Source organism: Aspergillus pseudodeflectus (assembly GCF_044049435.1).
Source record: "Aspergillus pseudodeflectus strain CBS 756.74 chromosome Unknown BJX68scaffold_70, whole genome shotgun sequence".
Lineage (NCBI taxonomy): Eukaryota > Fungi > Ascomycota > Eurotiomycetes > Eurotiales > Aspergillaceae > Aspergillus > Aspergillus pseudodeflectus.
In genome coordinates, this window is record NW_027263846.1 from 20,374 (window position 1) to 45,937 (window position 25,564).

General features: G+C 48.9%; 7 protein-coding genes across 7 annotated transcripts; 5 read left to right on the forward strand and 2 right to left on the reverse strand.

The window, feature by feature from the left end:
- Positions 1–545: 545 nt before the first annotated feature.
- Positions 546–2,384, forward strand: BJX68DRAFT_258690 (glycoside hydrolase family 3 protein; the record flags this gene model as incomplete). The annotated part of the gene is made up of 1 exon (XM_071043572.1): positions 546–2,384. One exon carries the CDS (start codon positions 546–548, stop codon positions 2,382–2,384), a length of 1,839 nt encoding a protein of 612 aa, XP_070893736.1.
- Positions 2,385–4,567: 2,183 nt separating this feature from the next.
- Positions 4,568–6,265, reverse strand: BJX68DRAFT_271900 (serine hydrolase domain-containing protein; the record flags this gene model as incomplete). The annotated part of the gene is made up of 1 exon (XM_071047062.1): positions 4,568–6,265. The coding sequence occupies one exon, from the start codon at positions 6,263–6,265 to the stop codon at positions 4,568–4,570; it is 1,698 nt and encodes a 565-aa protein (XP_070893737.1).
- A 448-nt stretch (positions 6,266–6,713) lies between these two features.
- Positions 6,714–7,716, forward strand: BJX68DRAFT_271901 (uncharacterized protein; the record flags this gene model as incomplete). Its single annotated transcript, XM_071047063.1, has 2 exons — positions 6,714–7,267; positions 7,329–7,716. The coding sequence occupies 2 exons, from the start codon at positions 6,714–6,716 to the stop codon at positions 7,714–7,716; spliced, it is 942 nt and encodes a 313-aa protein (XP_070893738.1).
- Positions 7,717–9,483: 1,767 nt separating this feature from the next.
- Positions 9,484–11,366, forward strand: BJX68DRAFT_258692 (cytochrome P450; the record flags this gene model as incomplete). The annotated part of the gene is made up of 4 exons (XM_071043573.1): positions 9,484–9,644; positions 9,860–10,570; positions 10,647–10,920; positions 11,037–11,366. 4 exons carry the CDS (start codon positions 9,484–9,486, stop codon positions 11,364–11,366), a joined length of 1,476 nt encoding a protein of 491 aa, XP_070893739.1.
- A 3,257-nt stretch (positions 11,367–14,623) lies between these two features.
- Positions 14,624–15,879, reverse strand: BJX68DRAFT_195549 (uncharacterized protein). Its single transcript, XM_071037470.1, has one exon. It carries the CDS (start codon positions 15,610–15,612, stop codon positions 14,677–14,679), a length of 936 nt encoding a protein of 311 aa, XP_070893740.1. The 5' UTR covers positions 15,613–15,879; the 3' UTR covers positions 14,624–14,676.
- A 1,570-nt stretch (positions 15,880–17,449) lies between these two features.
- Positions 17,450–18,215, forward strand: BJX68DRAFT_271903 (aspartic peptidase domain-containing protein; the record flags this gene model as incomplete). The annotated part of the gene is made up of 2 exons (XM_071047064.1): positions 17,450–17,818; positions 17,877–18,215. 2 exons carry the CDS (start codon positions 17,450–17,452, stop codon positions 18,213–18,215), a joined length of 708 nt encoding a protein of 235 aa, XP_070893741.1.
- Positions 18,216–19,007: 792 nt separating this feature from the next.
- BJX68DRAFT_258693 (uncharacterized protein) lies at positions 19,008–21,504 on the forward strand (the record flags this gene model as incomplete). The annotated part of the gene is made up of 2 exons (XM_071043574.1): positions 19,008–19,117; positions 19,458–21,504. 2 exons carry the CDS (start codon positions 19,008–19,010, stop codon positions 21,502–21,504), a joined length of 2,157 nt encoding a protein of 718 aa, XP_070893742.1.
- Between the last annotated feature and the right edge of the window lie 4,060 nt (positions 21,505–25,564).

Sequence of the window (25,564 nt, forward strand, 5' to 3'; positions counted from 1 at the left end):
GCGGCGCGCTAGGGCGCCAGGAATCGTATTCGCTTTCAAAGCCGCATACGGCCCTGGGGAAGTCGTCGGGGTAAACTAGAAGGATACAACTGGTTTGACGGCGAAGCGGGGTAGTAACTAACAGAGCATCTTCCCCGCGAGGATCCAGCATAACCAATAACAATCGTCGGATACTGCGAGCCTGGCAGGTTTGGCCACTTGAACAAGTAGCACATTCTTGGCTGCAACCTAGGGTCAGTTTATTAGATGATCAAGGCGAAGGCGTCCACAAAGTTACATCGGCAATAAAGTAACCAGCCCCAGGTGCGCACACTGGCCTGTATAAATACGGGCCTCCAAACCTGTGATGACGCTCCCTAATATCCATTGCATCTCAGCCCGTGATCTTACCACACCAGCTAGCACCGCAAGATCCCAAGCTCCTAAAGACGATACGGAAGTGCAGTCGACCCAGGTCCAACATGCGCATCATCCCGGGTCCCAAGGGCCTCTGTGAACTTGCCATTTGCTCGACGCTATTGCCGCTTGGAGCTTGTTCATCGACAATGTCACCTCAGAGCTCGGTTTCTAACCCCCCTACGAACCTGAGCGAGGCACTTCTTCCGTACCGGAATGCATCCTTGTGTGTTGAAGAGAGGGTCGAGGACCTCCTGAGCCGAATGACCCTCGAGGAAAAGGCTGGGCAAATGTTCCAGCTGCAAATATTTATGGGTCCTAACGGTACATTTGACCCGGGCGACCCTTCTCGACAACGAGGCAGCACTGTAGACAGGGTTACGAAGAAGTTTATGACCCATTTCAACGTGGCCTTTGCCACCGAGGACACGAAAGCCACCGCAGAGTTCGTCAATCGTCTTCAGCAACTAGCAATGGAGACACGTCTTGGAATTCCAGTCACGCTTTCAACAGACCCTCGCCACGCGTTTCAAGAGAATGTGGCTGCTGGCTTCTCCGCCGGCACTTTTTCGCAGTGGCCGGAGCCCATCGGACTGGCAGCCATAAGAGATGTGGACTTGGTTCGGAAATTTGGGGAGATTGCCCGTGAGGAGTACATCGCTCTGGGTATTCGAGTTGCGCTACACCCACAAGTTGATGTGACAACAGAGCCACGATGGTCCCGTACCAACCACGGCTTTGGTGAGGATGCGCATCTCACTGCGGAGCTTGTCGAAGCTTACATCCAGGGCTTCCAGGGCCGTGGCAACTTTGGTGCCCACTCGGTTAGCACTGTCACAAAGCATTTTCCAGGCGGGGGTCCAGCAGAAAACGGTGAAGATTCGCACTTCAGTTACGGAAAGAACTCATCATATCCCGGTAACAACTTTGACTATCATCTGATCCCATTTAAAGCCGCTATTGCAGCGGGTACTCGCCAGATGATGCCTTATTACTCAAGACCTCAGGGTACGCAATATGGCTCCGTTGGATGGGCCTTTCAACGAGTCGTTATCACCGAGCTTCTTCGAGAAGAACTCGGCTTTGATGGTATTGTCCTCACCGACTGGAGCATCATTACTGGTTCAAGTGCTACAGGCGAGCTTATACCCCCAAGGGCGTGGGGTGTCGAGGACCTGACCGAACTTGAACGCGCTGCCTTGGTCCTCGACGCTGGTTGTGATCAGATTGGAGGTGAAGAGCGCCCTGACATCATCATCGAGCTTGTTAGGCGTGGCATTGTGTCGGAAGAGCGCATTGATCAGTCAGTCCGTCGTTTACTTCGAGAGAAGTTCCTCCTCGGCCTTTTTGAAACCCCCTTTCTCGATGTCCACATATCGGAGAAAATGGTCGGCAATGCCTACTTCAAAAAGTTAGGCGAAGAGGCCCAGCGCCGAGCGTATACATTACTCACCAACAAAGGCTCGATCTTACCACTTCAACCTCGCCCCGAGACCAAGTTTTTCATTGAGGGTTTCAACGTTACATATATGGATAAGCGTCATCTTACTGTGTTGGAGACACCTGAAGAAGCCGACTACGCTCTTCTCCGTCTTGGGGCACCCTATGAACCGCGAAACGGCACGGTCGAGAGGAATTTCCACGCCGGGTCCCTGGCCTACCCTCCAAGCGAGCAGGAGCGTCAGGCAGCGATTTACAGAAGCGTCCCAACCATTGTTGACATGCTCCTGGACCGACCCGCCATTATACCTGAAGTCGTCGAAGGCACCTCCGCGCTCCTCGGCAGCTATGGCAGCAGCCCAGATGCGTTCCTAGATATCGTCTTTGGCATTGCCTCACCCGAGGGCAAACTTCCTTTTGACTTACCCCGGTCAATGGAGGCTGTGAGAGCGAGCATGGAGGACGTGTTGTTCGATACTCGTGACCCGGTGTTCAAGTTTGGCCATGGTCTGAGCTATTCCACTGGCTGTTCCCCTAAACCTACATAGTACATTCTTGGAAGCCCCATTCCTTTGTCTTCCATAGAGGGCTTTAGCAAACATGTGTTACATGTCTTCTTTTATGTTATCTAGCTATATCTAGCCGTTCCCTAGCTAAATAGTTTCATTGTTCTGACACACATGAATGTATTATCTTTGGCTATGGCTGTGTGCTCTCCTGGAGCCATAGCGAGCTCTGTCATACATAGACTATTAACCCTCGAGAAAACTAAAACCCGATACATAACGAACTGATTTCAATCCCAAGCAGTACTCTTCTGTAGCGCTCGTGAGTTGTTTCGAGTCCGATCAGTCCCGGACAAGAGACAAACCTTCCCGGCCGACAAGCTCGGCAAAGTTCCGAAGCTGTCGGAAACAATGAGGCATGGAGGACATAATGAAAGTGGTCTGGCATTCTGTATCTATCGCGAAGTAAAGGACTTTTAGTACAGGTCTTCAGGGGTGAACTAAACTAATATAGGAAGGAGATATTATTATAATCTCTTTATAGATACTTCTTTAAAGTAGATGACGGCAACAAGCCATCGATCCCATCCTGTCCCCCAGCCTGAAGGCAATGGGGCCGAGGTGGGCCAGGTGGATCCAGCCAGTGGAAGAAGCAGGACAAAGTGTTCCGCATTCAGGAGGGTTGATCAATCTATTTCTAAGCCTTCTGGATATATGATACCAAGCCAAGCGAAGGCCAATGACGACGAATATTGGCTTTTGATTTGTAATGCTGTCCTCGAGTGCTGCAGTGACCTTGATGAGCATCTACTGGGGCAGCTGCTACGCTTGGACTCTGCGATACTGCTATGCTTTCAATGGACGAGGGTCGTGAACTAGGAGGTTTCGGTATTATGGTAACTAATGTATTTAATAGCGTGCTCCTTTCATCAACAGACAAGAAATTGCTTAGGGCCACTTAATCAACCCATTTCTGCAAAAATGAACATGCATACTATAGCACAAAATAATCAACCCCTACACCAACTACATCCATGAAGAAAGTCCAACCCCGCGTCGTACGTCAAGCCAAGCCGCGCCCCCGCTAAGTCAGGGTATTTCGTTGGCATTCTTCCAGAAGTACCCAACTCCATTTAGCCACCTGCAGCACGAACGTCGGTCTGGAGATGTGGGGGCTAGTTCGACTTGCGCGGGGAAGCTCCATTGTTCTAACAATATTCTTATCCGCAATGTTCAGGTGCCTTGAACCCCAAACTATAGCATGACTGCATATATGGCATCGGGGAGCGTCCGCGCTCGCAAGCTGACAGCCAAGAATTTGTGATGAATCCTTCAGCAACTACTATACTCGCCCTGTTGTATGTCGAATAGCAGCATTGTATGGCATCATGACTGTTGGTAAAGGAGCGTGTAGCGCAAGATGCGACCACTTTTGGAAGGAGACATTAATCTCATCTATATGGTCTTAGCGGGTTGAGCTGCGTATAAATATGCCTTGAAGGACGCCGATTGTTGACTCGCTTCTTCAATTCAACCAAGCAATAATCTTCCACCGGGTGTTTAAACTAAACATCCAATCTCTACTCTACCAAGGTAGGAGCACTCCAATGAGACACAGAAACTTTCAACTAACAACAACAGTTCTCTCAGAGTCAACCCTCTACTCATAATCGTAAGGCACCTACCACCATTTATTCTTCTACCCAGATCCCCCGTTCAGCCAGTTGAACCATAAACCCAACTAACACCCGCATTTGGAAAATGATGTTCCCCTGGGGCGACACCGGTTCCGCCGGCTCTACCACCGGCGGCGGCCAACCCATCGACAAGGCCTTCCCTTGGGGTGATCTTTCTCCGTTTGGTGCTCCTGGTGGTGCGCGTGGTGGTGGTGAGGAGCTTCCTAAGTAAATTTGGAACATTCATGAAGGGTTATAGTGGCAGGGTGGGTTTTATAGCTCTATGGTAAAGCAGGGGTTGTAAGTAGTCACTTTATATTCACTCTGCTATCACATAATCAATGATGTTTCTATATCGAGCCTCATCTCCTTTTAACATTCCACCTTTCCATGATCCTGTATACATGCCATAGCTTCTGGCAAAAAAATTCAACAAATGCCATTTTTAGTACCTTACGCCAGGCAGCTGAATATCTCAATAACCATCCCCTTGCGATTCAAGGGGTTTAGTAGTTACCACAGCTGTATTGAGTCTCCATTCTATAAGCTCTAATCTACTTTCTGAAACCAGGTGGACACTGTATCCTTATCCCACACCCAGTGTAGACCTGTACAGACCCCCGTATCATCTACTGTAAACTCCAACAAGAGCTGCTTGTAGTCACTCGCGCCGAACTGCTGCAGCTTCCAATTGTCCTCCCCTTGTGGGTCCATGCTGTACACGTCTTTGGCATAGAAGAGCAGTGGAAGCTTAGTTACCTCTTGGTTGTTAAACACCACAGAGAGTCCACTTATGCTGTCCCCAAATTCCGTACGCGCAACGACAGTCACTGTAAATCGATCATTGAGTCCACGATACTCACCAACATACGTTACGACATCTCGCACGGGATCGCTGGGACGTCTATTTTCCCTCCAAGGCTTCTCAATATTGTCTACTCGGCCTGCAGCCGCAAGCTCTGCTTCCTTCTTCGCATACTCTGCCAGATTCAGCTGTGGTTTCAAATCAAACAAAGCCTGGATGAGCAGCTGGGCTGTCCAGTCACTTGCATCACCGAGGTCTCGCCCATTCGTCATGGTCACAACCGCACTCTGCGTCTCAGGGAATGTAAAGACACTGAACAGGGAGCCTCTCATGCCACCCGTATGCGCGACCACAGGAATCGGCTTTGCTCGATGTTCCTCCGAGTTTCCCAAAATATTGTGCAAGTGCAACCGGTACTGTTTTTCACGCGTGAACCCATTCCCACTAAATGCACTGAGCATCGATCCCGGAATCTCAGTGCGGAACCATCCCATCCCGTAGGCGGCGTCTTTGGTGATTTCCGGGTCGTCTGCCGGCCGAGTCCAGTACCCTCGTCGGACCCGCGTCATTTGTTTGAGTGGGTTGTTGGAAATTTGCGGTGTATAGACTGGGTCTTTTTCTGCTCGCTCGGCGTCGAGAACTGCGAGACAGAATGTTAACATGTCATCGAGAGTGCTTCTCATCCCCGTTGCGGCGAGAAGCGGTGCGTGATCTTCACATGGCCAGGACTCGTCACGTATACGCGCGAAGTGTCCGCCACTTGTCTTGAAAGTTGGAGGCGCGATATTATCCTCATTTATAATTTCGGACCGGCTTACAACCGTCCTGGTCATTCCCAGCGGGATGAGAATCCTCTCGCGGACGAAATCAGCAAATCGCTGCCCGCTGACCCTCTGCACGACCAGCGCAACAAGTCCGACTGTGAGGTTGTTATACCCCCATTCCTTGTTGAACCTTTGCTTTCCCTCAGAATCAACAGTAGGCATCTCATTTAGTAGGCGAATAACATCCTCCTCGTCAGCGAGAATCGTCCCCTTCGGTCCAATGAATAGCATATTCGGCGCCGTAAGACCGGTACTATGCCGCAGACAATCGATGATATCCGCCTCTTTCCCAATTCGCTCATCTCCCTTGGGATTAAACTCAGAGATATATCTCGACACAGGATCTGTCCAATTTAGTTTTCCCTCTGAGACCAGAATACCGACCGCGGCAGAGGTGAACATTTTTGAGACGGAGCCCAGCATGTAAATTGTTTCTCCATCGGGAGGTAAAGGTTGTGATACCGTGGGGTCGCGGTGGCCGATGCTGTGTTTGAAAATTATTTTTCCTTCATGAATGATGCCGAATGCTTGGGACGGGGCTGCGCAGATGTTGTGGATTTCGTGGATTGCGGGGAGGGCTCCCTCCAGCCGTTCCAGAGGGCTCGTGGTCTCGGCCATACTCGAGGTTTATTTCTTGGGATTAACAATGCGAAAGCAGGAGTAAGTATCGAAAAAGGTCTAAGCTGGGGAAGAGCGGTGCTGAGGGGTATAAATAACTAGGTTAGTGCTACTGTATCCCTCATGCAGTCTTACTCCGTGTTGAATATAGGTTGCCCAGGTGGGGTAATTTACGATCTCAAAACAGCTAATCCCTCCGATCCCCGCCTGATGACGATGCAGGTCACGACTACTCCCCGCTGTTCTTGATTTCTTTCTTTCCTTGTGATCTTGAAGCCCGGACTTCGCTTTGACGATTACGATTCTGACTGGTTTATTCTAAGAACAAAACTCTGGAGAGCTCTTGACTATCCAAAAGACCAGATCATTCATGATAAGGTCCAGAATATGTGGAAGACCAACATGGAAATCCAGACGGTTGGTTGGCCTGTGATGCCTCTGGCTGCCAATGGACGGCTATCACGGGTATCATCCTCCAGCTGAAGTCGTTGCTGGATTGCACAATTCTAACCTTGACTATATCAAAAAGACCTATCAGGAGGCTTTTGAACATGTGGGTTACAGACTTCTCGAGCAACGCATCAAGGAGCAAGAGAAAGAAGGCGACGATAAGCAAAGCTACAGGTCTCGCTACGAACGGTTTGCAATTAGCGTCGCAACGCAGGATCAGCTTCGGACTGGGGTACGTGGGTCGCCGACGTGTGTTGTACCCCGTGAACCATGGATCCAGGAGATTCTGCGCCGTCACACAGATATTGTAGAGAACCTTCCCGTAAAGAGAAATAAACACGGGTTCGAGCTCGCGGTTTACCGCACAGCGCATTATGAGGGCTCGGACTATCACTGGGCGGATGTGCGTGGCAAGTTCGAGGCTCATCTCTCGACCTGGGGAGATGGCGTCGAGGGATCCGAGGAAGTCAAACCTCTTCTTAAGCTGCACTGGTTCGATGCTAAAGAGATTGGCCTCGGCCTTAACGCCGACGCAGTGGACGCAGCAAAGCGGTTGGGACCTCCACCCCGTATAATAGCGAACAAACACAACAGGCTAACCTTCTGTCTACAGGCACTTCCAAGAAATCCGTGATTCCGATGTCTACAAGCATAAACTAAACCGCAACATTTTCTTCGTCCTCGATGGCTGGAGCGCATGTTCCTACCGAGACCCCGAATTTAACGCTTCTTACATCAAGCAAGGTCCTTCCCCCGGCGACTTCCAGGGCCACATCCTCGCCGTCGATGCAGACTTCGACCCAACCGAGCTCAACGAGCATGCGGAAGAATCGCCCGGCTTCCAGGGCCAGGTGGGGATATTAGGAAACCTAGTCTGGGGGGCGCTCTACCCGATGTTCATCATGCCATCCGCGACCTTGGAGGACTTGTGGCCGATGGCAATGGAGCATCCGCTCAAGGTGTATACGGGGCTTACGGTTCCGAGCCAGCTTGAGCAGTAGAGGGAGAACCATGTGTTCAAGGCGGCAATGTTGGAGCCCTTCGTCGACCACTTGAAGGGAAAGAATGCGGAGCTGGCAAAAACGGTGGCAGACTTGATGCTGCCTAAAGTTCCGTCGGATAAGTCTTAGCGCTCCAATCTGTATCTTCTGGCGTAGCGAATCCACTTTGCTACGAGAAAGGCTCATGGAAAGGACAGGAGAAATGTAAATGGGGGTTAATTAATGATAGACAAGTATTTGTCATCCCGAAGGACCCAACCAGCTTATGCGTTGCCTCGAGCTTGTCGGCACTGCAACTTCTTTGGACGACACAACAGTGAACCCTCTTACATCTCCATATCCTCTTTCTCTTCTAGGCTAAGGCCGTACCCTAGTTTGACCTAGGAGCCTACTTGGGAAGTGCCTCGCCACCACCAGCTTCACCTCCAGGAGCGCCATAACCGACACCGGGCCACATTTTGTCAAATAGCTATAGAGGGTCAGTCAGCCACGGGAAAGGACGACTTCAGGTCCTGTGAGGTTTTGAGCCCAACACCATTGCACATACAGTAGTTGGTTTTGGAAATTTGGAGATCTGTCGGCACCCGTTGATTAGCCAGAGCTGAGAAGGAGGCCGCACCAAGGGAAAGGCGCAGGAAAGTAAATACCTCCGAGAGTCTTTGAATTTGCTTGTTCAGTTGGACTGGGATGCGGGACTGTAATGTTTCTTCTTTTGTCATGACGAGACAAGAGCCGGCAAATCAAGCCATATTTATAACCTCGACCTGGGACTGAAAACATCATTGAAGAGCGAGCACGCCTTTTCCCCCGCTTCCATTTTACAGTATCATGAGGCGCGACAGGGGGCGGACGAGATGAATGCGGGGGATTGGTCAAGATCGCCGTTGCACGGGAGCACGCCTTTTCCCCCGCTTCCGTTTTACAATATCATGAGGCGCGACAGGGGGCGGACGAGATGAATGCGCGGGATTGGTCAAGATTGCCGTTGCACAGCAGGGTCTAGATCCTGCCAGCCTGGGCAGTCAGCCACTGTGATTCCAGTGAATGCTGAAAACTTCTTTAGTCCTGCTTCCCCCCTTGCGCGGAAAAGACTTAACTCTCTTGGATTATAGATCGTCTCTCTCAGACGGACGGCAAGCGCCGTCATAGTCATGCTATGGTCCAATCAGAGGTAATCGGACATGCCCCTGAGCGGGGTGAAGGATCAATGCAGTGCAACCTGGCACGGAAGAACTCAGGGACGTGGAGATGAATAATTGACGTCCTTCTGAGCGGGGTGAAGTCATCAATGCAGTCCGTCCTGAAGAACTAGGTGGACGTGGAGTTGAGGGATTGGGTTAATGCCATGAAGAGGTGTAGCTAGGTGCACTACACAAGCCCAGGTGGCTAACCAGTGTATGTGCAAAGAATTATTTGGCAACCATGAGCTGCGAAAACTAGGCTTCGAGCCAAATCTGCTCTTCCCCAGAGAACACACGTAAGGTAGACTTACGTATTTGGTCACTCAAAAACAGATTGCCCATAGTAAGACGACTACTCAGCCACCATCAGCATGCAGGAAAAGGCAGCCTGCGTACAGATGACATATGTCTTTACCCCTCCTCACGCACAACGCTAGAGAGAAGATGTACGTCCGTTCCCCATCCAGTCCGCTAGACACATACTCGACCCTCCTGCTCTCACAAGTCAACAGCAGCCCATCATATATTGAGACAGCTGTCGCCCGGATACGGGTGAAACCCTTAGACAGAGATATTGGTTCAAGCAATGCTCAATACTTTATCCAAGCTTTTCGGCTGTGCAGTGCTCTGCATTTTGACATGGAGAATATGGCGTTTTACAATCCGTCCATTCTTCCACCCTGACGAACCAAAAGAAGTACCATATTGGATCCCATGTATTTTCCTCGACCTGACCTCAATCCCGGTGTCTGGCTAGAGCTAACACTCAAGTCGATCTTGCTTAGTCTTCGGTACACTCTTTCTCAGCGACAACATCTCGTGAACACTCTTCGCTCACCAGATGATTCAGGCCCACTGATTTCCTTCTTCGGTAATTTCGATAAAGCCGTCACGAAGGCAATGTTCTTCCCCCTATCGCTTGGAGATTGAAATTAAAGAAGAGTATCTGACTCATATACTAGTAAACAATCCAACAATTCAAGATCTCCTTTTCGCTTCACTTTGTTCGGTGCATCCCTGTACATCATCTCCGACCCCGTCGACGTGGCCGAAATCAACAGGCATTCCAAGGCGTTCACTCTGGAACCACTGGCGAAGGACATGTTATTGAAATTCGGGATATCCAAGCCCGCTACCGACAGACTCTTCCTTCCCATCCTTAAAGCACCACGTGCTGGCCATCTGCACGCTACGGACACAATTATCGACCTCTATAGGCAACACATCAGCCCCGGCAAGGAGCTGGATTCATTTGTCGAAGGGGATATAATCCCGCGGATCGCGGCCATTCTTAGCCCTACCGAGCTAGGGCTGAGCCAAGGGCAAACATGCGCGATTTCACTTCACAGAATTTGCGCGCAGGCCTTGGTTAATGGCATTGTCAGGTCTTACTATGGGGACATTGTTCTCCAAATCCAGCCGGACTTTGCGGTGCGCTATATGGACTGGGAGAGATCAAGCTGGAAGTTCCTTATGGGGCTACCTAGGTTCTTGAGTAAGGATATGCTGGCCGCTAAGGGAGACATGATAAATTTCTTCGTGGAATACTTTAGCCTCTCGCCAGACGAACGAGGACACTCCAATTACTGGGTCTCTTCGGTCGAACGCTTATTGCGCGACCTTGATCTCACCATCGACGAGATTGCCCGGATGTTTATGCTGCACACTTCGTCGTGCGTCATTCATTGCTTTCCCCTCACGTATTTGTACGAGATATGCTCTGACTCTGCTAACTCCGCCCTGAAACAGAATCATAGGAAACATGTACAAACTGTCCTTCTGGCTCGTCGCCCACATCCTGAGTGATAGTGATTTACTCTCCTCCATAATTCTCGAAATTGAACCCGCTATTAATCGGCAAACGCAGGCCGTCGACCATACTTATCTAACAGAGAACTGCCCGATGCTCGAGTCGCTCTACAGTGAGGTCCTCCGCTTGATCGTAACAAGCCCAATGACACGGCAGGTCTCGTCGACAAGTACCGTTGGCGGCAAGACCCTGAAAGAAGGAAGCAAGGTTCTGGTAAGTCAGGACTGATTTCCTTCCGTGCCCCGCTCGCCCCGCTCCCCAGGCCCAATCCCCCACTTTCATCGTTTGGGGGTCAGTTCACTTATAGCAGAACCACGTAACATGAATAGATCATCTACCGCCAGTTACATCTCGACCTAGACACCTGGGGTCCGACTCCCGAACTTCTCCAGCCAGACCGATTCCTGCGCGACAAGACCCTCAAGACAAATGTAGCATATCGGCCATGGGGCGCTGGCAAACATGTCTGCCCAGGCCGCTTTCTTGCTAAAAAGGCGGTTTTTTCTTTTGTAGCATTGCTCCTAGGGCAGTATGAGATTGATATGGATACGGTGGGGCAACAGCCGTTTCCTCGCGCGGATCTTGCAAAGGCTTCGGGGGTAGCAAGCATTGCGGACGGTGAGGATGTGATGATTTCCTTGCGGAGGAAGCTAGCATGAGAATGAGGTGTTGTAAGGTCTTGGGCAAATGGAGAACTTTAGCAAAGCAACCGTTTGTGCTGGGATCTACCGGTTGAGTCGCTCCAGCTGTGATTGGGTTTTGTATATTTCTGACATGGTGCCTGTGATAAACCGAAGAGAAAGTTGGAGTGGTAGTGCAGCCAAAGAAAAGAACTGAATCAGTCTACTATTTAACCCACTTAATCCAGCACCCAGTCTAAAAACTTCTGTCTAGGCGGTGTGGTGGCCAGTAATCCTGATCTCCCACGCGTGGGTGACGCTCATCACCTGCTTGCCGCATCTGTGGACTTTTTCTAATAGTAGCTCAGGTCCAGTTAAGCAGAAAGCCCAAAAGCGAGCGAGTTTCCAGATGAGGTTGGGTTAGTTCTCCCGTTTTGCACCTTGGACATGGCTCCGAAATGCATCCGAAGTTTTCGCCTCATCCATAATTAAGCCGTATTCTTTTTAAGCTAAGTGCTTACTATATGACCTCCCTATTAGCAATCTATATGTAGATTCATTAGTTGTACATTGATTGTCTCCCCTTCTATCTCTCTGTTCCAGTCAACCATTGGATGTTTGAGCATGTTAGAGCATGTTAGAGTCTCGTGGTCCTAGGTGATCCAAAAAAAACGTAATGTTGCCTCTGCTCCTCGCTAGAGGTAGTTCGTCAAAGTACACTCGCTCGCTACGCTCCTAGCAACATATCTCACGAAGCGGGATAAAAGTAAAAACATACAACAGCTGAAAGTATGAAAGCGCGGCTTGGCTGAGCTTCAGATAGCCAAATAATTTCAACCGAGCTAAAAATGCACATAAGCACATATTCGCATCTGAGAGACTGGCGTTTGGAGAAGAAAAAAAGCACCCTGATTTCCGACCAGACCCCCACTGATACTATCATTTCATTTGATGCTTAACCTAGTAGGGTGTTGCATGAAAATAAGAGGAGAAAAGTTTCATTAAAAGGTGAACTTTGACGAGCATGATAATTCTTCAGCAGGCGACCAGTGCTGCCGGAAACAGAGGAGGAATATAATAAAGTCCTTGGGGTCTTTGAATGGTAAGAAGCTTGCAGCCTACAGCCTGAGCATCTAATGATCCACTTAATATCTAGTTTTATCCTGGAGCATCCAGGCGCTGTGTCACCCCGGATATTCAGATATTCAAAGCTTTTCTGGAATATGTTGGTGTATACATTGTTAGTCGAACTAAACTAGACCAACAGTGGGCACAGTAAATGGGTGGCAGCACAACCTTCAGAGCTCGCTCGAACGAAGAAGGGATTTCCTCACACCAGAGAACATCCAGACAACAATCAGGCAGGTTCGTAGAATCAACATACTGCCATGGTATCATATTTAAAAGATTTCTAGTACATCAAGACAGACTTAAAGCACAAGATTGGACTATCTGAGGCTCGCATCTCAGAGGGGAAAAGGGGGTCTCACCATAAATAACCTTGCTATTCTCATGGCACAGCTTTGGTGTAGGGATTTTAGGAGTATCAAGGCGATTGTCCCGATTGGAAAAGGGCGCAACTTGGTGCAGCACTTCTTTAATATTGTTTCACGTCCGCAAGCGCTGGGGAAGTGCATGAGTCTACACATCATCAAAAAAGGGCTCGTATACGTGCAAATAATGACCCAGATGAGCAGGCGCAATGGCTGCTTGCTATAAGGTGCGTGTCTCTACCTCAGCACAACCCAAGTAACTAATAATATAGAGCATTTCCAGCTAACCATCCAGTGGGTCAAAGATGAATTAATACTTGTCCTCAAATACCAGCGAAAGTATGTGAAGAGAGGCAAAGACAGAATGGAGCGGAACCTTCCAGTTCATTTATTCTATGAGATATATACTAAAAAGCTCCCGTTCCTCGCCAGTGCGTGCGCTGGCGTGCGCCCACACCCACCAAATCAAGCTCCCCACATCTGGGGACGATATCACGAGTGATGTAGCCGGATATATCCTTGCTGTCGACTAACGGCTCTGCGCCACGTAAGAGCTCTCTGATTTCGGCGCATCTAGCCTCCAGTGGGTCAAGCTGGCATGCCGTCAAGCCACTGCATGCTGGAGGAGAACGCGCGGTTGATCTCGGAACTAAGATAGATTTAGCATATTATGTTAGGCAGAACAATAGAACCTTCACCTTCACACACAGTGTCAGGTCGGCGGAGCGACTGATTGGGCGGAATGTGGCACAGGGAGGTAGGAGACCAACTATCAGGTTTAAAGGGTTGCGCGAAGGGAAAAGCCAAATAGGGTGGCACATTAAAGTTGGAGACATTAGTGACCCAATCATCTGCGCCAAACTGTGAGGACGGTGTTAAGGGGAAACTCAACATACCCAATTCCAGAGTAGAAAAATCGAAATTAACGGTTGGACCGTGGCTCAAGGACAGACCTTCTGCTGAGGCCGCCGGTTGCTCGAGCGGGAATATTTCAAGGGTTGTCTGAGCTGTCTCAGGTTCTAGGAAGCTTTCGTCATGCCTAATACTGGACACCTGCTTGTCTTTTGGTGCATCCACCCGGAAGCGCTCGTAGGGATCAACATAACCATTTCTGGTGTACATGCAGGCGAGGTCTTTGCTGCTACAATGGTCGCACGGAACTTGAAAGGTACACTTCAGTTTCAGCCTCGCGCAGTTATCACAGGCGCGCTTCTCTCGTGTTTGCTTCGTGGAATTGATAAGGTCGAATTCTCCAAGAATTGTATTGTCCTGCTGTGCGATGATGCATCGCCGCAGATGTCGTGCGAGTCCATCACTTCAGGTTGTCAATGAAAACCGACGGGCTGGTAGGAGAGCCATACTTCCGAGAAAATAAACGACCGCATACGCATTGATAGCTGCCTCTATCTTCGTCTGTGGCGGGTTAGCGGAGACTTTGCCAGGGGTCCATGATCGTGAGCTTATCGCGTACGGAGCCTGGATTGACGTTTCAAGTGGCTCATCCGAGTGAAGGACAGGTTGCATAATATGCAGCGGGGTGGACCTTTTTCATCCGCCATGGTGTATCTGCTTGCAGGTGGTGCTGGGCTTTTGAAAAGCCTTAAGAATAAATGCCGTGGAATGCGGGGTAATTCAGCTAAGTGCGCTCCCGGGATTTATGGAAACGCCACGCATGATAACCGAACTACATAGTGGACTGGAGTTTGGGAGACACTTCGCAAGCTAATCGGATAGAAAGGAATATAACGGAATCGATTATCGTCCTTTGCTCGGGGGAGTTACTATTTACGTTGGGAGAGCAAATGGGACTAAACGTCGTGCCTTGGCTGAACTGGCTTTAATATTTACAGTTGGGTTTAGAGTACTGTACATGGTTCAGCAGAATAGTGAATGAATATCCAATCGAAGGTCTGCCGAAGCTCGAGTACGTCAGGTGTCTGATCTAGATCTAACCCCCTTAGTTTTAAGGCGCCTACTTGTAGCTTTAAAGACATGGCGTGGAGAGTGGCTGGCGGTTCCGGATACGGGCAAGTTGTCTCCAAGTTGACCAGGCTATCTTGAGGGATTGACGACTGGAGATCGATATCCCTCCAAGACCCGTCGCTGCTAAGGATCAGCGGATCAATGGGAACGTCTTCATGCGCGTCTCGCGGCTGGAAGGACTCCTCTAGAGAGTCGTCCGAGCTCAAGATACTCCGAGACGACAGACCGTCTTCTGCATAATCTCCCCGAAAGGCGGGCGGTTCTGTTGAGGTACCAGCGTTGTCTTGAAGATCGCAGCGGGAAATCGGATCCGGAGCCGGAGCCTGGTTATGAGGCACCGAATCGCGTGGAGATGCACCGCGGTCGGGTTTCTCTGGAAATGTCTTCGACTCCGAATCTGGTCTCATCGTTTCCCGGGATTGAGTATGGGAGCTTGATGAACTTGATGGTGTATACGGCTGGGTGTCCGCACTGACAAGCACGCAAACTTCGGCCGGCGGCCGCGCAGGGAGTTGATGCTTGGGAAGCGGCAGAGTGCTTGGAGGGGTATCATGAGACGGCTTCGGGCGAAGGGGATTTGGGGGTCTTGGGTTACACGCGTGGCGTGTTTTTTTTGGTAGGATTGGTTTCTTGGGAGGGGGAGCCCACTGTTTGAAGCTGTTCATATGAAATGTGGGGAGCATATTGGGGAAGGGGGAATTTCTTTGCGGGTATGGTAAGAGACGGGAGAGTGGAAAGCCGGAAGAAAGAGAAATGGCACTGAAACTGGAGAAAGTGCTGGCTGCAAGGAAAATCAAGTTGAGATGCATGTTCTGCGGGCTCGATCGCCCTCCTTTATACCTGCCCTCGGACCATCAAAGTCCACCATTCCACTTTCTCAACAACATGGGCGTCAAGGCGAGTTTCTCGTCCGCAACATCTCGATCTGCGCTGCTGACATGTCTCCATCCTTTGTCCGCGAGCCCCGTCGGGAAGCCCAGGATGCAGCAGTGCCCTACGCCAATCGCATCTACCCACTGCAGCTCCAAGCCTCTCTTGCGAAACACGCGAATCTGAAAGGGATTGCGGCAACTTTGCTATTGGCCGGTAGAGCAGGGTGAGGAGACATGAATCGACCCTGGTGGCTTCCGGAAAACAGCCATGGATGGGACGAGGCGCAGGCCTGTTCACTCAAGCGTTCCCGGCACGTTGCAAAACAGGCCTGGTACCAGGACAGCCAAGAAACTGCCTCCCCCAATCGAAACTTGGGAGCCAGCGGATGACGGGAACCAAAATACCCTCAGATCAGAGGCCATAGAAAGGTAGCCGACGTTCAAGAGCCGTCGACAAAAAGACCGAATGGGATGGCACGGCTGGAAGCAGCATCCAAAGACTCTCAAAATTGCCCGTCCGTCAGCAGGACAAGGCAGACACCGCAGCTAGACGGTCCCGAATTCACGATCGGCAGCAGGATGGCAGAATCCAGGACCCAGAACCACGTCGATAGCTCACAAGCCAATGTAACGACAGTCACAAGGGCTCAACGTCTCACATCGTCCCCCTCCCAACGACTCGTCGGCGACGCCGTCGCTGAAAGGGGGTGAAGGGAAGAGGGTAGGACGGCGCCATGCTAGAAAAGGGCAATCGACGGGTAACGCGGCATCTTGGAAAAGGGGGCACTGCATCGGGGCAGGGTCTGGACGGAAGGAAGTGAGAGAGTGGGGGTAAAGGGAAAGGAAAAGAAAGGGAGAAAGTGCGTGGTCGTTCGAAGGAGAGAGGCCGGGTTTATATAGATGTAGCGGACGCGTTGAGGCGGCCAGGGATGGAGGCAAAAGCGGCGAGGGCAACGCTTTCCTGGAAGCGGTCAGCGCTATACCGTAAGAGGCGATGGGATGCTCAGGCAGACGGGCGGTGCAATGGGAGCCGTTCTCAGCGCCCCGCTTGCCGTCCGTTCTTTTACTAGAGAATCTGTACTAATCACTCGATGTATTAATTATAAATTAGGAGGTTATAATATTAGTATTAACCTTTAGTAGTAAAGTTAATAATTAATAATAGGACCTATAATTCCTAATGTACCCCCATATCTAATGACTCCTTAAAACCACCAAAAATTTAAGCAATAATATTAATTATATATAGTTAAATTGCTTCATGCTAGTCCTTATGATTGGTAGTGAATTTATATATTCGGTAATCACTGTTGGCGGGACCTTGCGCTGCGTTTTGGTTGCCACCAGCCGGGCTCGTGGTTGGCTGCCTGCCGAGTAACTTGGGCGTCGGCGTGACCTGGAGACCACCATCAAATATGTTGTAGAATGCATCCCTTGCGGACGTGATCGTGGATGCATCGCCCTCGTTCAACCGGGTTTCTGCACCGCATCCTCATCTGCAATGCCGCAGAAGTGGTGGATAGCGTGTTGGCCTGCAAAGTGGTCATTTGTACCTCTTGGTGGAGCCGGTGGCATCCCGAGACCTTCTCGAACGCAACTGTCTCATCTGTACCGCTGATCTTGTGCCGGTACCTCAGGGCAAGACCATCGCCACTACGACAACTGTCGCAACACTTCCAGGACCCAGGGCAAGTGCGGCCGTAACGGTATAGCAGTCTTCTGCTTCCTCGTCCTCGTCATAAACAAAGAACTCTTCGACCTTGGCAGAGTAATTATGAAGTTTGCAGAAACTACCGAGGAGATTGGGTGTGCCTTTACTCACGGCCGATTTGACGGCGTCTTCGGGTTAGTGTTTGATTCCCTCGCCGTTCTCCACACGCCTCCTTTCCACAGTATGCTGGCACAAAATCTGCTGGACAGCCCAGTCTTTGCCTTCTATCTGACCGACGAGAACGGCGGCGAGGGCTCTGAGGTGACCTTTGGTGGGTATGACAAAAGTCACTACCAGGGTGACTTGAGTGTGATTCTCCTGCGCAAAGAGTCGTTATGGGAGGTCGACCTCAACGGTGTTACCGTGGGCGACAACACGACCGACACCACCGAAGGAGGCGCAATCCTTGATACGGGGACTAGTCATATAAGTGTTCCGACTGAGGTTTCAGACTTCATGTAAGATACCAATTATCCCCCATACCCCCTAGCTTTGTCTCTGTGGATTCGCGACCCTCATCGGTAACTCCGTCATCTCCGGTCACGAGCAGATGGGCGCAACCAAAGACGCAGACGGCAACTGGAAAGTCGGGAGCAAAGCCCGAGCGTCTCTGCCACATATTGTCTTTACCATGGGTGGCTACAATTTTTCGCTGAGCGCGCACGATTACACGCAGCGGGACAAATTCGGCAGCAGCAGCATCGTCAAGGTGGTTGACATCAGGCCGCCCAGGGGCCCACTGGTCATTCTGGGCGATGCATTTCTGCGCCGGTGGTACAGTGTGTATGACCTTGGCAGCGGGGCCATAGGTCTGGCGCCAAGCGTGTAACAGTTGCCTACTTCTGTCGTTGACAGCCGAGCAGAGGAGGTTCTAAGACAGGGATGGATATCGGGAATGCGGTGGTGCGCTGACGGCTTCTGCGGCCCCGCTCCAAGCTCTAATATACCTGTCATATTGCACCATCGCCATCCGTACCCTGCCGCGGGCTTCTCTTACTCCTGGCGCACTACTTTTTATTTTATGCACTCGGTTCTGTACAATTCTCTGCAGCCTTTTGGGGTCCCTAAGTAACAGTTCCTTAACCAGAATGAATATGGCATTCCGTGTAACAACCGACCTCACATCCGGAGACGCAGGCTCTGCTATGGCGATTCCTAGGTATTACAGAGGGTTTGAACCTAGTTGCGGCTATAAGACATTGTGCGACGCAGAGCTCGCGGCTGAATGTAAGGTTCCTCTGCAAGGGTTTCCCTCCGCGCCAGTCGCCGGAAGCATATGTGTCTCTCTCCCTTGTGTGACAGTGTCCAGCGAGTATTGGGCCAGTGGAGAATTGGGGGTCACCCTCGAGTGCAGCAATCGCTGCCCAGTGTATATCTTGGCTTTCCTTGTACATACTCGTCCTACATTGTTTTATTCATCTAGTCAGCCGGTGTAACGTCCTGCATCAGGCTGGCCGGGTGAATTCCAGGCTGCTTGTTGGGTCTCCCTCATCTCTAATTCTCGACGGCAATGGACAATAGGACTCCGCATACACATGAGTGATGCCATGCATGTGCAATTTGGAAATCTGTCTTTCTGCTCATCTGCTCGCCCGAATAGCTTGCAGTCATTGTACGCATCATGACTGCCAGTGCTACAAGATGCTCGTCAGACGTCCCGGTGGCGAAGGGCCACAGTGACGCTTCAGGAGATGTCCTACCAGACATTCTCTGTGTCGATGATTTCATGCAGTGCATCCGGAACCGCGAGGATCCATTGCGAGGTAGCACTGACCACAACGCTTCCATCCAGCACGACTTCGGCGCCGTCTCGCATGGCGTCTGGATCTGTTTCCGGACGATAATCATATTGCACTACCGTCTATAAGGCGGCTATCAAGTACGTTGACCTGGATAATGGTCCTTGAAATTTCCAATCCGCAGTTAGTCAATCGCCCCTACATATTTAGAAAATGAATAGACCCTGGATTACCGGCTTACTCTTTGTTGGAGTTCTGCTGCACTCCGTTGTTGGTGATCTAGGTGACATCAACCAGATACAAGAGAGTTTCCCTCCCTCAACCGGCATCAGTCTGCACGTCCCCGCGCGCCCCATTACCATCCAAGACTTTTATATCTCGACAGACGCGAATGGAAACAACCAGTGCTGCCCTATCGGGACGGTTTTCAATGGCCGCGAGTGTATCTTTCTCCACGCGTCGGTGTGCCCTCCCAACACAGTACAGCAGGGAAATATATGTGTTGCCAACCCATCATGCCCCCCTGGGTTCCACTTTGTGGGCAACCAGTGCCTTTCCAACCAGCCGCCGATTTGCCCACCGGGGGCAACATTCGAGGGCAATGCATGCGTGGCTCACGACAGCCCAAGATGCCCTCCTGGAACAGCGTACAATGGGCGTGCGTGCATCGGCACCAGTCCCGCTGCATGTCCTCCAAACTACATATTCAAAGGCAACGTTTGTGTGACCACGCAGTCCCCATCTTGTGGCAATGGTATGCAGTTTGATGGGCACGGATGCTCGAGCTCGCAGCCCCCCGGTTGCCCACCTGGTACCCAGCTTTCCGCAGGGGTCTGCATCTCCGCCAGTCCTCCCTTCTGCCCTCCGCCGCTCCACTTCCAGGGCAACGCCTGTGTCACCTCATCGCCACCCACGTGTGCCCCCGGAACACGGTTTGACGGGGTTGCTTGTATTTCGCAAAGCCCACCAAGCTGCAGCACTGGTGTCTTCGACGGTGGGGTGTGCAAGGACACGCAGCCCCCGAGATGCCCCCCAGGCACCGTGCTTCACGGATCCCTTTGCGTTACGCAGGGAGGTCCTGCCTGTCCGCCGGGCCACAGCCTGTCCGCCCACCAAAATCAAGTCCGCTGCTGCGTGAGCGGGCTGACCTGGGATGGGTCAATCTGCGTCCTCCGACCCGGCCCCGGCCAGTCCTGCCCACCGGGAAGCACGTTCGATGGCACCAACTGCATTTACACGCCCACTGTCGCGCCCAGCTGCCCTGAGAACACCAACTTCAACGGCCAGCACTGCGTCTCCTCTACCTTGCCAGTCTGTCGCCCAGGCACCACGTTTAACGGCCATGTCTGCCTTAGCAGCGATCCCCCGCAGTGTCCGCCAAAGACCAGCTTTGACGGTCGCAACTGTGTCTCGACCGATGGGCCGTCGTGCCCGCCCGGCACTGCGCTCAACGGGAACAATTGCATCGCCTCGAACCCGCCCGACTGCCCTCCCGGAACCATCTTCAGCGGCCACAACTGCTTGTCCAGCCAGCCCCCGCAGTGTCCGCCAGGGTCCACCTTGATTGGGCAAACCTGCCGCTATCCAAATGCCCCAGAATGCCCCCCTGGGTCCACCTTCACTGGGCAGGACTGTGTCACCCCGCAGCCGCCTTCCTGCCCGCCGGGCTTCACCTTCGACGGTGCGGACTGCGTTCACCAGCGCCGACCTCAATGCACGCCCGACTACACCTTTGACGGCACCAACTGCGTCTCGAACAAGCGGCCCGACTGCCCACCCGGGACCACCTTCGACGGCCACGCTTGCCTCCACCAGGACCCTCCAACCTGCCCGCCAAACACGGCCTTTGACGGCACCAACTGCGCCGCGACCGCGAAGCCCGACTGCCCGCCGGGGAGTGTCTTTAACGGTCAGAATTGCGTGCACACCAACCCACCACAGTGCCCACCCGGCTCGGCGTATGACGCTTCGCTCGCGCGCTGCGTCTCTACCAGCAAGCCCGAGTGTCCCCCTGGGACCACCTTTGACGGTAAAGACTGCACCGACCAACAGCGCCCAGACTGTCCGCCGGGAACCACTTTCAATGGCGGGGCTTGTGTCTCGACGTCGCCGCCGCAGTGCCCGCCTAATACCTCGTTTGACGGCACAAAGTGTCTCTCGACCACCGGACCATCCTGTCCACCCGGCACTCGCCTCGAGAATGGTACGTGCATTGTCAACAGAAATCCGGACTGCCCGCCGGGTACTACGTTTGATGGCCAGATGTGTAGCGCCGCTACCAGGCCTGAGTGTTACGAGATGCACGTCTGCCCGCCTGTTTCTCCGCTCGTGAACCCGCTCGTGGGAGGTCCGGCCGCAAAGGGAGAGCGTGGGCTGTAGCGTGTCTGTCCGCAGACGGTTGAAAAGCCCGCTGACTCTAGATGAACGAACCGGCAGAGAATGTTTAATGGCTTGAGAAATCGAGATTTCAGGGAACTCCCACTTGCCAATTGCGGTTGTTTTCCCTCGCTTAGCACTACGGGGCTCGCTGTATTCACTGGTAGCCCATTACTGCTCCGAGGATGTTGCACTAGAGAGCAATATATTGTATCCTTCCCTTCCAGTCAATCCTACCGTAACCAATAGCTGGACGCAAACGCACACATCACCACAGTAAAAGTGCCTTTGGTATGGTGACCACCGTCGAGCTGAATATCCAGGTTCAGGCGGCGAAAATCCTGCAACCGTCAGTATTGTACTCCCAGCCAGGCCATCGTGCTCACCCATCTCACCCACCACCTGTTCGTTGATTGCGTCATAGACACACGCTATATCCGTCTCTTTGCAATCTGCTACCACTACAAGCTTCATGACACGTAGGTCAGGCACATACAGGTTGGATTACAGCAATCACCGGAGTGACGAACGCCCCAGTGGGACCAGTCTTGATAGCTGGATATCGCGATGTCCATGGGCTCAAGATCACATGCTCATGCAAGGCACAAGGATGATGCATACATAGAAATGCACGAAATTGGCTGACGTCCTCTCAAAAGAAAGAAAGAAACGAAATATGAAGGATTCCTACCAAGTTGATGCTGTCACAACTCTGCAATATGCCCTACATGGGGGCTTGTCTAGAAAAGAACTTTTTATTCTACCTACATTCATCCTGCCACAGCTAACGTGTTGCACGGCAGCTGCATGGGAATCAATCGTCATGGACCAGCAGCCACGAGGCGGCAAAAGAACAGCGGCACAGATGAGACAGTTGCGATCAAGGTCTCAGGAGGCCACCAGCTCCACCAAGAGGTATAAATAACCACTTTGTAGGCTAACATGGTTATCCACCACTTCTATAGTATTATAGATGAGGATGTAGCTAGTATAGAAACTAGGTTAAATAGGAGTAATATATCTATAATCACATCTATAAGAGATATATTCTATAATATATTTAATAGTAATCCTTAGGTTATACTAATACCTAAGTTACTTAGTAGGTAGCTAACTATAAGTATAGCTAGTAGTAATTAGAATATAGTACTAGATCATACCTAATATATAAATTCACTACTAATTATAAAAACTAATATAGAGTAATTTAATTATATATAATTAATATTATTACTTAAATTTTTAGTAGTTTTAGGGAGTTATTAGATATAGGAGTATGATTAAAATTATAAGTCTTATTATTAATTATTAACCTTTACTACTAAAGGTTAATACTAATATTATAGCCTTTTAATTAATAATTAATATATCTAGTAATTAGTATAGATTCTCTAGTATTTATAAAAAGATTATAATAATATTGTTACAGAAGGTCAACCTCTCGAGCCTTCCTAAACCTTGGAATCGTCTTGACCTAAGTGTAAGGCCCTCGCGAATATACTTAGATACTTACAACCCATAGCCCTTAGTCAGCCTGTGGGCTGACTAAGCCCACAGGGAACTTCCTCTACTTGTAAGGGGTTGATTCCAACCTCTAGTATTAATCTACTATAAGATCCTTATTCTTGGAATTAATCTATTATAATAAGCTATCTACTCTTATTACTACCTTTTATACTACTTATAAACCTCTAAAAGGCCAAGGACCTTTATAATTTTAATACTTATTACCATGAGTGGTCTATTAGGAGTAATAATAGTTAATATATAAGTAGGGTCATAACATGGCTAGAACCCTTATAATAAGATACCTTATAATAATAAACCAGGCCTATCTAGAACCTAGAATATAATTTATCCCTTATAAGAAGGGATAATATCCTTAATTAGTAAAGGCTTAGAATCCTTATAGATATCCACCCTTATACCTAATAATTTAGGGGTAACCTTTAAGAGACCTAGTTAATAAACCCCTTATAAAAATAATTAGAATAAAATTAAAGACCTTACAAGCCTTACTACTAAAGAATTATAATATTAAGTTAAAGAATTATAATATATAGAATATATTATAATCCTTTAAGGGTAAACTACTATAATACCCTTTTATAAATATACTTATATAGAGTTATCACCCTATACTCTACTCCTAAAGAGACCTCTACTTTTATAACTACCTATAAAGGATAAATAGTATTATATTACTATATATATAAACTACTATAAATTTATATAAAAAATATAAGCCTTTAGGAATACTAATAGCTATATAAAGGATAATCTATTATATCTTATAGTCTTATACCTTAATTTAATACTCTAAGGACTATAGAGTATAGAGTTATCTATAATATATTCCCTAACCTAGGATAACCTCTATAAATTCCTCCTTAAATAGCTAGGAGATCCTATAGATTATCTATATACTATATAGAGTAAGGCCCTTTACATGTAAAGCCTAGAGAGTAAGAGTAATTATACCTACCTATAGTAATAGTGTGAATAGTAGTTAGAATTAGATAAAGAAGATTAAAATCTTAATACCCTCTTTCTATAAATATTCTTTAAATTATTTCCTTAGAGTATAAAGTAGAAAGTCTATAAATAACTAAAGTTCCTAACTACCCTTATAGACCTCGTCTTACTAATCATAAAATTATAACTAAGCATCCTAATACTAACTATAAAACCACTACTAGTAAAGAAGAATAATAATAGATAAGGAAATAAGAGATATTCTAGGTTACCCCTATTCTAGAGAGCTTATAGTAGGGGTTACTTTACTTATAGAAAAATAGGCTAATACTAAGTTAGATACCTACTACTATAAGGTAGTAGTAACTATCTATAAGGATACTTCTATTATAGGAAACCAGGCTATTATAAGCCTAATTACCTAGACCTTATAAAGGATAATAGTAAGGGCCAGGCCTGATATAAGGCACCTGTGACTATAGTAGCTATATCTATATAACTAACCCCTACTAATAGGGAGTAGCTTATTATAGAGAGGATTTTCCTCCCTATAAAAGTAACCCTACCTAGTAGAGTTATCATAGATCATAAGGTACTTATAGATAGTAGGAGTGAAGTTAATATAGTTCCTTCCCTACTTACTAAGTAAGTAGGATAGAACCTTCTACCTTATTTAATCTTTATATAGACTATAAACAAGGGGTAGCTATATAATAAAGAAGTTATAAAGGTAGTTTTCTAACTTTAAGACTTATAGGGCACCTAGAAGGAGTTTAAGATGCTTATAGTAGTATTCCTAGATATTATGTAAGTAACTCTAGGGATATTATAATTAAAGATTTATAATCCTGAGACCTACTAGACTAAAGGAAAGTATATCTTCCATAGAGATCCTCTAAAGGTGGAAAGTATATCTATTAAGGATTTTCTAAATAATATCTATAAAGAACTAGGACAGGTATTCTAGGTTAATATAATAGATATAGAAAAGGTAATTATAGATAAGGACCTACTAATATAGTATTAAGACCTTATAGGAGTATTCTCTAAGGAAGAAGTAAGTAAGCTCCCTCCTTACTATAAAGAAGTAGACTTAAAGATTAATCTAGAGCTAGGTAGAGAGCCCCTATTTAGGCCTCTCTACTACCACTCCCTATAAGAATTAGCTGTAATCCGTGAGTATGTCCAAACTATGCTTATAAAGGGGTAGATAAGGCCTTTAAAGTCCTCTATGGGTGCACCTCTACTATGTATACTTAAGAAGGATAGGGGAATCTATATATATATTAACTATTACAGGTTAAATATAATATCCCTTAAGAATTACTATCCCCTCCCTCTAATCAATAAGATGATTACTTGCCTGAGTAGCATGAAGATCTTTATATAGCTTGACCTTCATGATACTTACCACTAAATATGTATCGTGAAGGATTAGGAGTGGAAAACAGCCTTCTATATAAAGTATAGACTATTTAAATATTTAGTAATACTATTTAGGCTTACTAATACACCTGTAATGTTCTAAGTATACGTGAACTAGGTGTTTCATGATCTATTAGATATTACTGTAGTAGTCTACCTAGAC

Excerpts from the sequence above, each read along its gene's own strand:
- BJX68DRAFT_195549 (XM_071037470.1), bottom strand. The coding sequence starts at position 15,612 with ATGCATCTCAACTTGATTTTCCTTGCAGCCAGCACTTTCTCCAGTTTC.